This window comes from Garra rufa, chromosome 15 (assembly GCF_049309525.1).
Source record: "Garra rufa chromosome 15, GarRuf1.0, whole genome shotgun sequence".
Taxonomy (NCBI): domain Eukaryota; kingdom Metazoa; phylum Chordata; class Actinopteri; order Cypriniformes; family Cyprinidae; genus Garra; species Garra rufa.
The window spans coordinates 21,544,562-21,557,390 of record NC_133375.1 but is presented as its reverse complement, the minus strand read 5'-3'; the positions used below and the strand labels follow the sequence as shown (position 1 = coordinate 21,557,390).

Genomic DNA, 12,829 nt, shown 5'->3' with positions numbered 1-12,829 from the left:
GAGCCACTCAAACGCAGCTTTACAGCACGGGGTAGAGACCCAGCTCTCTGTCCTGCGTGTTGTGTATCCGTGTGTGTGCGTATGCAACTGTGACCAAACGCCTCTCTAGAGGTCCTCCATGGCACTGCACAGATAAAGTGCCTCTTGTTAAACCTCTATAATTAAGATATAATTAAATATTCCCTAAAGGCAGGGATTTGGAGGAGGTTACATTATGCCTGTCTGCTGCATACATTGCATTGCTCAGGACGTGACCTTTTTTATTTATTTATTTTTAAATTATGAATAATTAATTTTTAAATACTTAATTATTTTATGTATACTACACAGTTTCGTGTCAGTAAGTTTTATTTAAATAATATTAATTTAATAATGAATTTTAATATTACAAAAAAAATAAAAAATAAAAGCAGATGTTATGTAATCACTTTTCACAGTATTTTTCTGTATTTTTGATAAAACCTAGGCTGGTGAGAATAAGAGCTGACTTTCAAAAGAATTAAAATATCTTACCAGTCTAAACTTTTGATTAAAAGTGTGTATTCTTACAGTACTGTTCAGATGTTTGGGATCATAAAGACATTTTTGTGTTGCATTAATCATCGTAAATACAGTCAAAAGTACATCTTTACAATTTAGATGAACACCGTTTCATCCACTGCCGTCTTGACAGAAGAAAGCAGGCTGTATCTAACCAGAACAAAGATAGAAATGGATGGCTCTGCTTCACAATAACAAGAGGACAAGTACATCAGAGTCTCTAGTTTGGAAAACAAACCCCTCAGTGGTGCTCTGTTGGATGCTTCATTGAACATTGCACACTAAAAACCAGCTTCAATTGTAACAGTGAAGAGAAGATTTTTAGATGCTACTGGCCTTTAGGCAAAGTTTCAAAGAAACAAAAAAATCTGAAACTGGCAAATAAGAACAAAAAAGTGGAAAGGGCAACAGATATGAAGATTCAGTGATAGACATTTAAAAAAAGTTCTATGTGAAAAAAAGTATGAAACTTCACCTGAATTGCTTAAGAAACGGACTGTTTGAAGGCTAAAGTTCTGCCTTTTCAGCAGATGGAAGATTCTTGAAGACCTGAGGCCAAATTTAAGAAACATTTTTAAAGTGATAGTTCATCCAAAAATAAAAATTGAATGAAAGGGCAGAAGGACAGAAGAAGTACAGAAGCATTTTGAGGAATGTTGGTCACCCAACAGTTAATTTAACTTTCATAGAATGGAAAAAAAAAATACTGTGGAAGTCAAAAGCTACTGTGAACCGTTTAGTTTCTTCGAAATATTTTTTGTGCTCAGCAGAAAAAAGAAGCTTATGAACTATCCCTTTAAGAATAAATTTAATTTCATTTTCATTAACTGTTATTTTATTCTTATATATTTAACTTGGGAATAAAGATTAAGACTATTTTTGTACTACCAAAAACATTTCTTAAGATTGTTTTGAAGGCAAAACTCTAGCTGCGATTAAAGGAATTAGTTCACTTCCAGAACAAAAATTTACAGATAATTTACTCACCCTTTTGTCATCCAAGATGTTCTTGTTTTTCTTTCTTCAGTCGATAAGAAATTATTTTTCTTGAGGAAAACATTTCAGGATTTCTCTCCATATAATGGATTTCAATGGTGCCCCCAAGTTTGAACTTCCAAAATGCAGTTTAAATGCAGCTTCAAAGGGCTCTAAATGATCCCAGCTGAGGAAGAAGGGTCTTATCCAGCAAAACGATTGGTCATTTTCAAAACAGACTGACAATTAATATACTTTTTAACCTCGAACGCTGGTCTTGTCTATGTCTGTGTTTTTTCCAGTTCAAGACAGTTAGGGTATGTCGAAAAACTCTCATCTCGTTTTCTTCCCCAACTTTAAAATCGTCTTACAGAAGTACCGATCCAGTGTTTATAAAGTGAACATGCAAAAAAGATCAAACGCCCTTTATAACAACAACAACAACAACAACAACAAAAAATGCGATGTGGGACGATTTTGAAGTTGAACAAGAAAACAAGATAGGAGTTTTTCGACATACCCTAACTGTATTGACCCGGATTACATAGACTACGCATTCGCATTGCAGAGAAGAGCCAAGACAAGCATTTAGAGTTAAAGAGTATACAAATTGTCAGTTATGTTAGAAAATGATAGATCGTTTTGCTAGATAAGACCCTTCTTCCTTGGCTGGGATCGTTTAGAGCCATTTTAAGCTGCATTTAAATTGCATTTTGGAAGTTCAAACTTGGGGGCACCATTAAAGTCCACTATATGGAGAACATTCCTGAAATGTTTTCCTCACAAAACATAATTTCTTTACGACTGAAGAAAAAAAAGACATCAACATCTTCATCATTAACAAAGGGTAAGTGAGTAAGTGACATTTTTGTTCTGAGAATGAACTAATCCTTTAAGTCAAAACTTAAGTTTTAAATTCTTAAGTAACTTAGGTCAAAAAGTTTTATTTGATTTAGAGATTGCGGAGAAGGTAATAATGTTCATAGGTGCAATTCTTGAAAAATTATTTTGACATTTTTTAACTTCTTTCTTAAGAAGATATTTTTGATCAATTTAATCTTCCTTAAAGCATAAATTATGAAAAGAAGCCTTTAAAACGTAGCAAAATTGGTGAGTGTGTTTTTCCTACCGTAATTGATTGTTTTTAGTTCAAGAGTGACTCGTTGTAATAATGGCCATTTTAAATCTATTGTAATCATATTAATGATAATTAATGGCCTTTATTATACTGCTAAACGAATCCAGTATTTGAGTTCAAAGGAACACATTTCAGTTTGGTAGCGATGAAGAGATACTTGAGCTTTGCTGATGGGGTTGTAGCGGTTAATGAAAAAAGTGTATGTACTGTATGATTCTAGTTTAATGCCTGTGTATGTCATCATCATCAACTCCAGGCAGAAATTAGTTTCCTTTACAGAGAAGCATCAAAGATTGACAACAGCTCCCTTGAGATGTTTATGTAATGTCAACAAAAGGAGCACATTCAAGCCAAAGCCAGAGAGAGCTTTGAACAACGATGTCTCCAAGTACATGACATTGAAGCTCATAATCCCCTTCCCTGATCTCTCATGAAGGGCTCCCGACTCATGCATATTGTGTCCGGCTACCTCACGCCAGCGCCGTCTAATCTCCACCAAGTGCTTCTTTTAGAGGAGAGATGTCGTTTTTGGGGGCGGCGGTTCTTTTCGGTCATTCGTGGAGGCCGTATTCTGCTTCTGGGCCTCTCGGTCCTCCTCTGCTGCCCTTGAAGCTTCGGTCCCTCCCTCCCCTCCCCAGCCTCACATAATGGATGCTGACAGCACAAGGTCGTGGGAAAGTGCCTGCTAGTTCAGGTGAAGTTTATGGAGGAGAGTGAAACCACAGCACAGAAAGCACACCTCCACCTCTCAAGCGCGGCAGTTTTACGCCCACACACGAGGCTGCAGATTCAAACTGGGGGCGATGGCTTGAATAACGCAGACTGACTTTTTTTAAAAACCGTGTTTGTGTGTGCTTTGTGTGCAGGATCCTGGGAGAGAAGAGAACCAGTTCCTGCAGCAGCAGCTGAAGGAGAAAGACGAGCTCATTGTACGACTTCAGGCTGAGTTGGTGAGAAAACTCGACGAGTTTAATGTACCATTTCATAACCGCAGGTTTCATAACCACCTTCAGAAAGTCTTAGGATCGCAAAAACAGGTTCCTTTGCTCCACTGTCATTGGGATACCCTAATTTCATGCATTTATTTGACAGTTCGAGTTTACATCCTGTTGGTTTCATGTCCTTTCTCTCTCCCAAGGCTCGCGTTAGGAAGTTATGGAGATGCCGCTCGGCAGTTTCCTTTGAACTGGGATGATATTTGATAGACTCACTTAACGTGCAGTAAACAGCTCGTCGTGTGCTTTACATGCACTGTGAGACACATAATGTTCCCAGTCTCGGCAGCCAGGGCAGAGACGAGTGAAGGAGAAATATGACAGGTCCATCTCAGATTTATAGAGTAGTGGTCTTGAAAAGAGGGATGGATGGGACAGCGTGATAGGCATGGAGGAGGGGGTAGGACGAATAAAAACAACAGAGGGCAGTAAAGAGGCTGTAAAAGCAAAAGGACAAACAAAGCACATTTTGTTTCAAACAATTAATGACTGATTTTTCATTTTTTTTTTTTCTATCTAGAATGATTGGATGAGAGGAATAAGTGGTTAAAGGTATAGTTTACCCAAAAATTTTAATTCTGTCATTAATTACTCACCCTCATGTCGTTCTAAATCTATAAGACCTTCGTTCATCTTCGGAACTCAGAGCCCTTCGAACTCGGAACCCTGCATAGACAGCAACGGTACTAATACATTTAAGTCCCAGAAAGGTAGTCAGGAAATCATTAATGGAGAACCTAACTTCCAGAACAAAAATGTACAGATAATGTACTCACCCCCTTGTCATCCAAAATGTTCATGTCTTTCTTTCTTCAGTCGTAAAGAAATTGTTTTTTGAGAAAAAACATTTCAGGATTTTTCTTCATATACTGGACTTCTATGGTGCCCCGAGTTTGAACTACCAAAATGTAGTTTAAATGCAGCTTCAAATGATCCTAAATGTGGTTGTAGATGATCCCAGCTGAGGAAGAAGGGTCTTAACTAGCGAAACGATCGGTTATTTATTTATTTTTTTTATACAATTTATATACTTTTTAACCTCAACCACTCATCTGTCTGTACTCTGTTTTTAAAAGACAGTTAGAGTATGTCGATAAACTCCCATCTTATTTTCATTCCAGTGTTTGCAAAGTGAACATGCAAAGAAGATCAAACACCCTCAACAAAAAAGGTAAAATAGCGATCTAAGATGATTTTGAAGTTAAGGGAGAAAATGAAATGGGAGTTTTTCAACATTCCCTAACTGTCTTGAATCAGGAAAAAACTGAGTTGAGGCAGAGCAAGACAAGACGAGTGTTTGAGGTTAAAAAGTATATAAATTGTAATAAAAATAAATAAATCAATGATCGTTTTGCTAGATAAGACCCATCTTTCTCAGCTGAAATCGTTTACAACCCTAAATGGATAGTTTGAAGCCGCATTTAAACTGCATTTTGGAAGTTCAAACTCAGGGCACCATAGAAGTCTACTATATGGAGAAAAATCCTGAAATGTTTTCCTCAAAAAACATAATTTCTTTACGACTGATGAGAGGAAGACATGGTCATCTTGGATGACAAGGGGGTGAGTATATTATCTGTACATTTTTGTTCTGGAAGTGAACTTTTCCTTTAAAATAGGCCATGTGACATCAGTGGTTCAATAATTTTATTAACCTAGGAGAATATTTTTTGTGTGCAAAGGGTCAGAAAGGTCTCAGATTTCATCAATAATATCTTAATTTTTATTCTGAAGATGAGCAAAGGTCTTAGAGGTTTGGAACGACATAAGGATAAGTAATTATTGACAGAATTTACATTTTTGAGTGCGCTATCCCTTTAAGATTCACCCACAAATGTAAATTGTGTCATTTTCAGTACCCATGAGAGATTTGAAGTGTCTTCCTGGTTGCTTTTTTTCCCCATTTGTTTACACTGAATGGCCACTGATGCTTTTAAAAGGTTGCAAAAGCATTATAAATGCATCACAAGCCTCATAAGAGTCTTATAACGTTCATAAGAGGTTGTATGCTGTATTCCACGTCTAAAAGGCCTCTTTAAACCCTGTCCACACTTTTGATGACTCCCATTTATAGTCCATGAATCTCAAAAAGTCGAACTTGAAAAATGAATGTCTTCTGGAATCTTTGGTCATTTACTTATCCTTACGAGATTTTCAGGGTCTTCCTTGGTCGCAAGATTGAACTCTGTTGGTAAAGACAGAACTTGCCACCGTAGTTGCTTTTGAGAAAAGAACCGCTGTTTTTACACTGAATTGTGAATGATGCTTTTAAACTTCAAAAGGGTGGAAAAAAAAGCATATTAAATATCATAACAGCATTTTGTTCAACATGTGCTATAGTCCATGTCCCAAAGGCCTTCTTAAACCCTTCCTGCAGTTTTGATGACTCACATTTATAGTCACCGCATCGCAAAAGAGTCGAGCTCTGCAAATCGCCAACTCTCTTTGAAAACTAAAGACTTCAGCAAGCTTTGGTGCAGAAAATGTTTAACATTTAGTGTCTTCTGATTAGACAAGAATTGAGTGGATTAGATTCACCCAAAAAAATGCAAATTGTGTCATTTTGAGATTTTTAAAGTGCCCCTATTATGCCATTTTAAAGGTAGTTAATATTGTTGTAATAGTCTCTTAAAACAGGTTTACATGTATGCAAGTTCAAAAAACACTTTAGTTTTCTCCAAAATTAGGTTTATTTTTACCCCGTTTCTAAATGATTCGTAAACGACTCGTGTGAAGCAGTTCGAAGAATCAGTCTCTCTAAACCCCTCCTTTCAGTGAGCCCTCACTGCTGTGATTGGTCAGATGGTGCAGTCCTTTCGGATTGGTCTACCGCTACAGCGCAAAACGAAACGGCCATTGGCATAACTGAATGACAGCTGCGGAGACCTGTTAATGCATAGAAAAGATAGCCTCGATTTTACCCTATCAATTCGAGCCGGAGTCTGACGATGAAACTGTTGAAGTGGCACATCGACAAGAAACTGTTTTGCAAGCACGACCGGAGCAGGACGTTTCTCAGTGGGTGTCATGTTACAATTTGCTTTTGTAAGCGAACCGGACACATCTCTACGTTGTGAACTTCAACACTGTACAATCCATAGCACTGCGTTAAGCCATCGTTTATCATTATCATTACTTAAACTAATAAGGCAGACAGACAGTCAAGCTGCATCAATCACAAGACTTTTTAGACTACATTGCACTCACAGCTGAACAACAGAACTACAGAAACGCAAGTTAGCCGCTTACCAAGACATGTGCGGGGTTGTTACACACCATAACGTACACAAAGACGTATTTTGAACGATCGCTAGAAAATACAATTATTAATCATACTTACAGGTAGAAGTTCAGAGGAGCAAGCCGGTCCAAATAAACTGGGCACTGATCCATTTTTTAAAACCAAGCGTTTGGTGAATCCCGCGTTGTAACGTTACTCCCCAAGATTGGAAAAGCAGTCATCTGTAAAATGACGCGAACACAACACAAGATTGGCATTGGACTGCTGAGGCGTTGAAAAAATTAATGTTAACCACTCATTATTGATAGTTTCATCTTTCGGAAGGGCATATAAAACAAATTCACTCTCACAGCGCAGGGCGTCTTCTTGACATGATATAATCCACTTGAAAATGGTAGGCCTACTGTTTGTGGGCGGGCAAGTTGTTCGCGAAATTGAATGTGGGCGGACATTACGTAAATGTGTAGCTCGTGACGTGTGGCCGTTACAGAAAAAAGATTCGAATTGCTGACGACTCGTTTAGGCGAATGTGAGCCGACTCTTTTTTTTGTTAGACAAAAACTTTATTTATAGTGCACTGTCGGCGTCACAACTTTGCAGATAGTTTATGTTCACATACAGCTACATGACACACTACATGAAATATCATATTTGAAAAGGCATAATAGGGGCACTTTAATGTCATCCTGCTTGCTCTTTTTCATGTATTAACTTTTATTAACGTTTTGCGACCTTTTTGAAAGCATCACACAACATTCAAACCATCATAATGTAACATTTCATACGAATCACACTATATTCCATGTCCTAAAGGCTTTTCTAAAACCTGTCAATACTTTTGATGACTTCAATTTGTAGTCACCGCAACGCAAATAGTCAAGCTCTAGAAATCGCCAACTCTTATTGAAAACTAATGACTTCAGGACGCTTTGGTACTGCATATCTGAGCGTGAGATTGTGCGAGTGAATGCACCTTTATTCTTCCAGCTGCAGCACTGCATTACTAGTTTTAACATTCTCCATACTTGCTGATCGCTGTCTAGGTGTTCAATGAAAAGATAGCGAGTTTGACTTTCGCTCAGTCTGTAGAGGTTTGAATTGATGTTGTCCTTATCTGTCTTCTCTTCGAGAACTGAATTCAGAAAATGTGCTCCCAATAGTGTTAAGCACATCTCTGAAGGTCACAGTCTTTTTCTCAGGAAAAAAAAAACAGTCTGTTGGTAAATACCACAGTGCTCATTGCAGTTTCTCTGCTTCATAAGAGCACAATGACTCAAACTCTGTGTGATATGGGTTTTGACCTGGTTGTTTTATCTCCAGTAAACTTGTACGTAAACACGTATGCATAATGTGGCATCCTGCTGACGACATTGGAATCAACAGAAGAGTTGGTCATTGACATCATCACTTTGCAGATTCTTTCGCCCAGAGACCTCCGCTCTATTTTTAGTGGGGAAAAAACCTGCGGCCACAATGGCTTAATAAATCATGGCAAAGGCTCGTAAAATAATACTCACTGGTGAAACTGGCAGCCTGCTGGCTAGGCTCGTCTTTGTCAATTTTTACTGTCTTTATTGAATGTCATTAATGAAGTATGGCTGCCCTAAATTTTGCTGCACCATATTTCTTATTTTATTAGTCTGCTGTTCTGGTCCGTTCGAGAGGGGTATTAAGCCTGCTTGATATTCCAAGTCAAGATTTTTTCTGATCCTATAGCTGATATGAATGTACAATCAGAGGGTCATTATCCTGACCCTATATGTGTATGTATGTGTGTGTATTTCATTCAAATGTACAGTTTTATGGACGACTAGGAGTGCCATTTAAAAATGATTGTCAATCAAATCAAAATGTTTGCTTTTCAAATTGACTGATAAACATACCTTTTTAGAATTTTAAAAACAGTTCCCTAGGGCTCCTCTCCTCTTTTCATGTTCATATACAGTTGCAATCAAAATTATTCAACCCCTTTGACCTGCAAACTATTTTCTGCAGAGAGCAAAATTTTGTGAAAACTATAAGAAAGGCATCAGTACACTGTTGAAGAAAGTTTATTAATAGGTATTTGAGTAATTCTGACAACGTAAATTGATGAATAATGAAAAAAGTCACTTTGGTGCTAAACGTTTATGTTCAAAATTATTCAACCCCCAAAAGTAAAATCTACTGCGACGTCTTTTATTCTTTTAAACCATCAATAAGCACTGCTTGGAAGTGGTTATAAGTTTTTGTCACCTCTCTAATGCCAATCTTGGCCCAATCCTCACCTGAAAAAGGTTTCAGATCACTGATAAACTTTTTACTTTGCCACTGCTTTCTTCAAATTCAACCAAATATTTTCAAAGAGAATTAAATTTGATCCCTGAACCAAGCATAAGTAGATTTGGATGTATACTTTGGGATGATTGTCCTGTAGAAATGTCCATTGATCATTAGCTTCAGCTTTTGCACCAAAGGCATCACAATTCTTGCCAAAATGGCCTGACCCTTTAAATAATCTATGATATCCTTCATACGGTCATGTTTTCCACTCCCTGCTACAGTAAAACAACCCCATAACAGGACTGGTCCACCTCAACTTCAGCACATTCAGCCCAAGCTAATACAGTTTTTTTTTAAATGGAGTTTTTAAAGGCTTGTGTTTTAAGACAATTTTGTTTCCTATCATAAAAGTAAGTGACTTAAAAGAGCAATGTTGAATAGGGGTTGAATAATTATGACATAGCTGTGTTATTATAAAAATCATATAATTCAAAAACATTACATTATATATTGACATTATCACTTTTAATATGCCATCAAACTGTTGTAGATGCAATTTTTAAGTCATGGATCTTCGGAAAAGCTTGTATTTGTAAAGTACTGCAGTCTCTGGGGGGATTGAATAATTTCGATTGCAACTGTAAGACGTTTCTTTCTTTTGTGTTTTCCTTTTCTTTTCTTTCTTTGTCACAGCTTGCAAGCCAGCTGTGACAAATGGGGGCTCATCCGGGATTTTGAACCTGGGACCTGGGACCTCTCCCCTTTAATTCATGTTTAGAAATAAATGATCAGTGTATTCTCTTGTTACACTTGTTTACGCTTGTTATTTTGGAAAGTTGTTTGAAAATTTTGTTCCTTCATTTATTTTTAAGTGGCACTTGTAGTCCTCTAACAGTTTAACCAATGTGTCGATATACGCCAATCTATGGCTAAGCAATTATATGACCACAAGATCCTGAGATTGACAGGAATCAAGTAAACTGCTGTATGTCAAAACTTGTGTTAATGTTATGTCACATTTTTTCTGATACATATATCTTTTTAACAGGAATCCACCCGCGCTGCTCTGAAATCTCTTTGCCAAAAAGCTGACAAAAGCACTCAGACAGATTTCTTACTCTCAGAGGTGAGTACCCATTAAAGCACCGTACGAACGCTCCTGACGACGCTGCTAATGTTCTGAGGTCATTGAGCTGTGTCTGGTTTTTCTAATTGAATACAGGTCCCTACATCTGTCTTTTTTATTTCACTGACTTTTAATGGTAAAGGGCACTGAAAGTTGATTTTCAATTTGAGAAGGAATCTATATAGGGAAATTGTGGTTACTGATTTCAACAACACTTTTGCTAACCCTTTTGTCCACTGCCCTTTTGATAGTTTGACTGCCTTCCTTTTCCCTCATGCGTTCAATAATTCCCATCCTCCTTTTTATTTGTTTTTATTATTAATTTTGGTGGAAAGCAAGGTGCTTTCTTGTTCCCACAGGCGGCTTTTTAATGGCTCACACACAACAAATGATGATGCTATATTGCAGTGAGTCAGCAAACTGTGTTCAAGTGCTTCAAACTTTAAAAGACTCATTAACAGAGATTAATGCAAGAGATATCAGAGACAAACCCAGTCTTTTAACGGTCTTTTCTCTTTCCTATGCAACACTTACTCAAATGAAGACCAAGTGATCTTTGATAGTTTGATTAAAAGCTATTTGCGCAGTTTTGACAGATGCCTTTCTAGTTATAAATCTGTTTGTGGTTTTTCAGCCTTTGTGATGAGCATATGATGGTTAAGATGAATGATCGAGATTTTCTTTACAGATTTCTGTCATATATTCCATGCTCTCGCAGTGCCCGCATCAGTATGCCTTTAGTCCCTTTACACTGAAATGGCTTTCAGTTGGGCTCCCGTGGAGACATGGTCCATTTTCCCCCTGGCATTTAACATCTCTGCAGACTTTCTGCTTTGTATTACTGCTAATATGCGTATGTGATGTGAATTCGGATGGCTTTTTCAAATTGCTTGACAATCCATTCCACGACTATAGCGGCGCTAATGCGTCGGCGCTCCATCAGACCTCAACGTTGATAAAAAGTGCTGTAAAAAAGCTGAAATATTAGAAAGAGTGCTCATTATGGAGCTGTTGCATTAGATAAGCGACGTTTTCACAGTAAGCCAGCTCGTTTTTTTGCTGCGGTGCCAAAAACAGCCAGCGTGGAAATGGTCGCGTGGGAGGATGTGGGAGAATCTTCTTCCTGTCTACCTCAGATGCGCCGGCAATGGATGAGCGTGGAGAGCAACTGCACATGCACGAGCACGAGACCCTCAGGCTTTCTGAACGCAATGCACACCATCATTCTTTCCCCTCCACTCAGCCAGAGATGAGTTCTGCATTTCCACCCTGCCCTATGTAGACTACACCGCTATATGGGTTACTGCATTGAGGACACGCAAATATCCGAAAGTGTGTCTACAAGTGGGTCAGCTATTTCGAAGGCTGCTTCAACTGGAGGAGGTCATCTGTTTTCTTTTTTTACCCTCGTTCTTTCTCTCTCTTTTTTTTCTGGAGCACCCTGCTTCTCTCTCCAGCTGAGCTAATTAGTTGAAAGGGAGAGGAAGAGAGGGTTTGGTGCCCTCTGTTGAGTCACAGTGCACCAGGGGGGCCAGACTGGCCTCTTTTGGAGCGCCGGACAACGATCTTACACGGTTCTCACGGCCACCGACTTGTCTGTCTTTGTTGGCCAGATGCGCAGCATGAAGGGCCAGGTTCGTGCTGAGGGGCTCCTGTCAGCAGAAAGAGACACGGCTAGATGGACGGGGGCCAACCTGCTCACCTGACCAAAGAGAATGAGAAATGATGTGTAGTATGGCAGAGTGATGTATAATGCTCAGGTGAAGCACTTCTTCCATGAGACATGGCAGGGAATGTATAGATGGAGCACTGTTGCCCACAAAACACTAAAATCATGACACTAAAATACAGACATTTAAAATAAGTTAAAATATAAAATTAATGTAAATAACATTTTAAATTGGAAAATCCATAGAAAAAGCTATTTGACTCTAGATACTTTCCTATAAGACCTAAATAAATTAAAGTTGCTCTTATCAATAAACTGAACCTTGGATCAGTTCTCCTCTCTCACACAAAATGCTTTTCAGCCTTTTGATTCTTGCTGTTGAGGGAGAGATGAGAGGCTTGCTCACTGCAGAGTGCGCTTTCAGTCTGACTTTTCCTAAACGTCCCGAAACCGATTCTTACCCTGTTAAGCGCTAAACTGGCAAGCAATTCCAGCTGCAGTGTTGAACCCATTCCCCATTGAGAGTCTCTGCATTATCCTGTCTTCTTGTGCAATTGTCTTACGTAGAAGACCAGCCTTTTTAGGGGGCTTGAATGAATTGGTGTCATTGTAAACCTGCAGTATTTGAGAAATCACAGATTTGGAATGACGAACTTCTCTTGCAATGGCTGAAAGGGTCATGCCTTTGGCCTTCATCTGAACAACCTCCTGTCGCAGGGTTTCAGTCACTTCAGAGCGGCCCGACATCTTGCAATCTTAAAGGGGTCATCGGATGCCTATTTTCCACAATTTGATATGATTCTTTAGGGTTAATGAGAAGTGTATAGCATACTTTGGTTAAAATTTCTCAATGGTAGTTTAAAAACACTCTTTTTACCTTGTC

General features: G+C 38.4%; 1 protein-coding gene across 1 annotated transcript in view; it reads left to right on the top strand.

Annotated features, from left to right (window-relative positions):
- The window catches only part of LOC141287684 (serine-rich coiled-coil domain-containing protein 1-like), an 87,897-nt gene that overhangs the window by 52,961 nt on the left and 22,107 nt on the right, over positions 1 to 12,829 (top strand). Inside the window, exons 9-10 of the mRNA XM_073819827.1 lie at positions 3,520 to 3,603; positions 10,200 to 10,277. Coding sequence (XP_073675928.1) covers positions 3,520 to 3,603; positions 10,200 to 10,277 — 162 coding nt within the window. The remainder of the gene's footprint in view (positions 1 to 3,519; positions 3,604 to 10,199; positions 10,278 to 12,829) is intronic.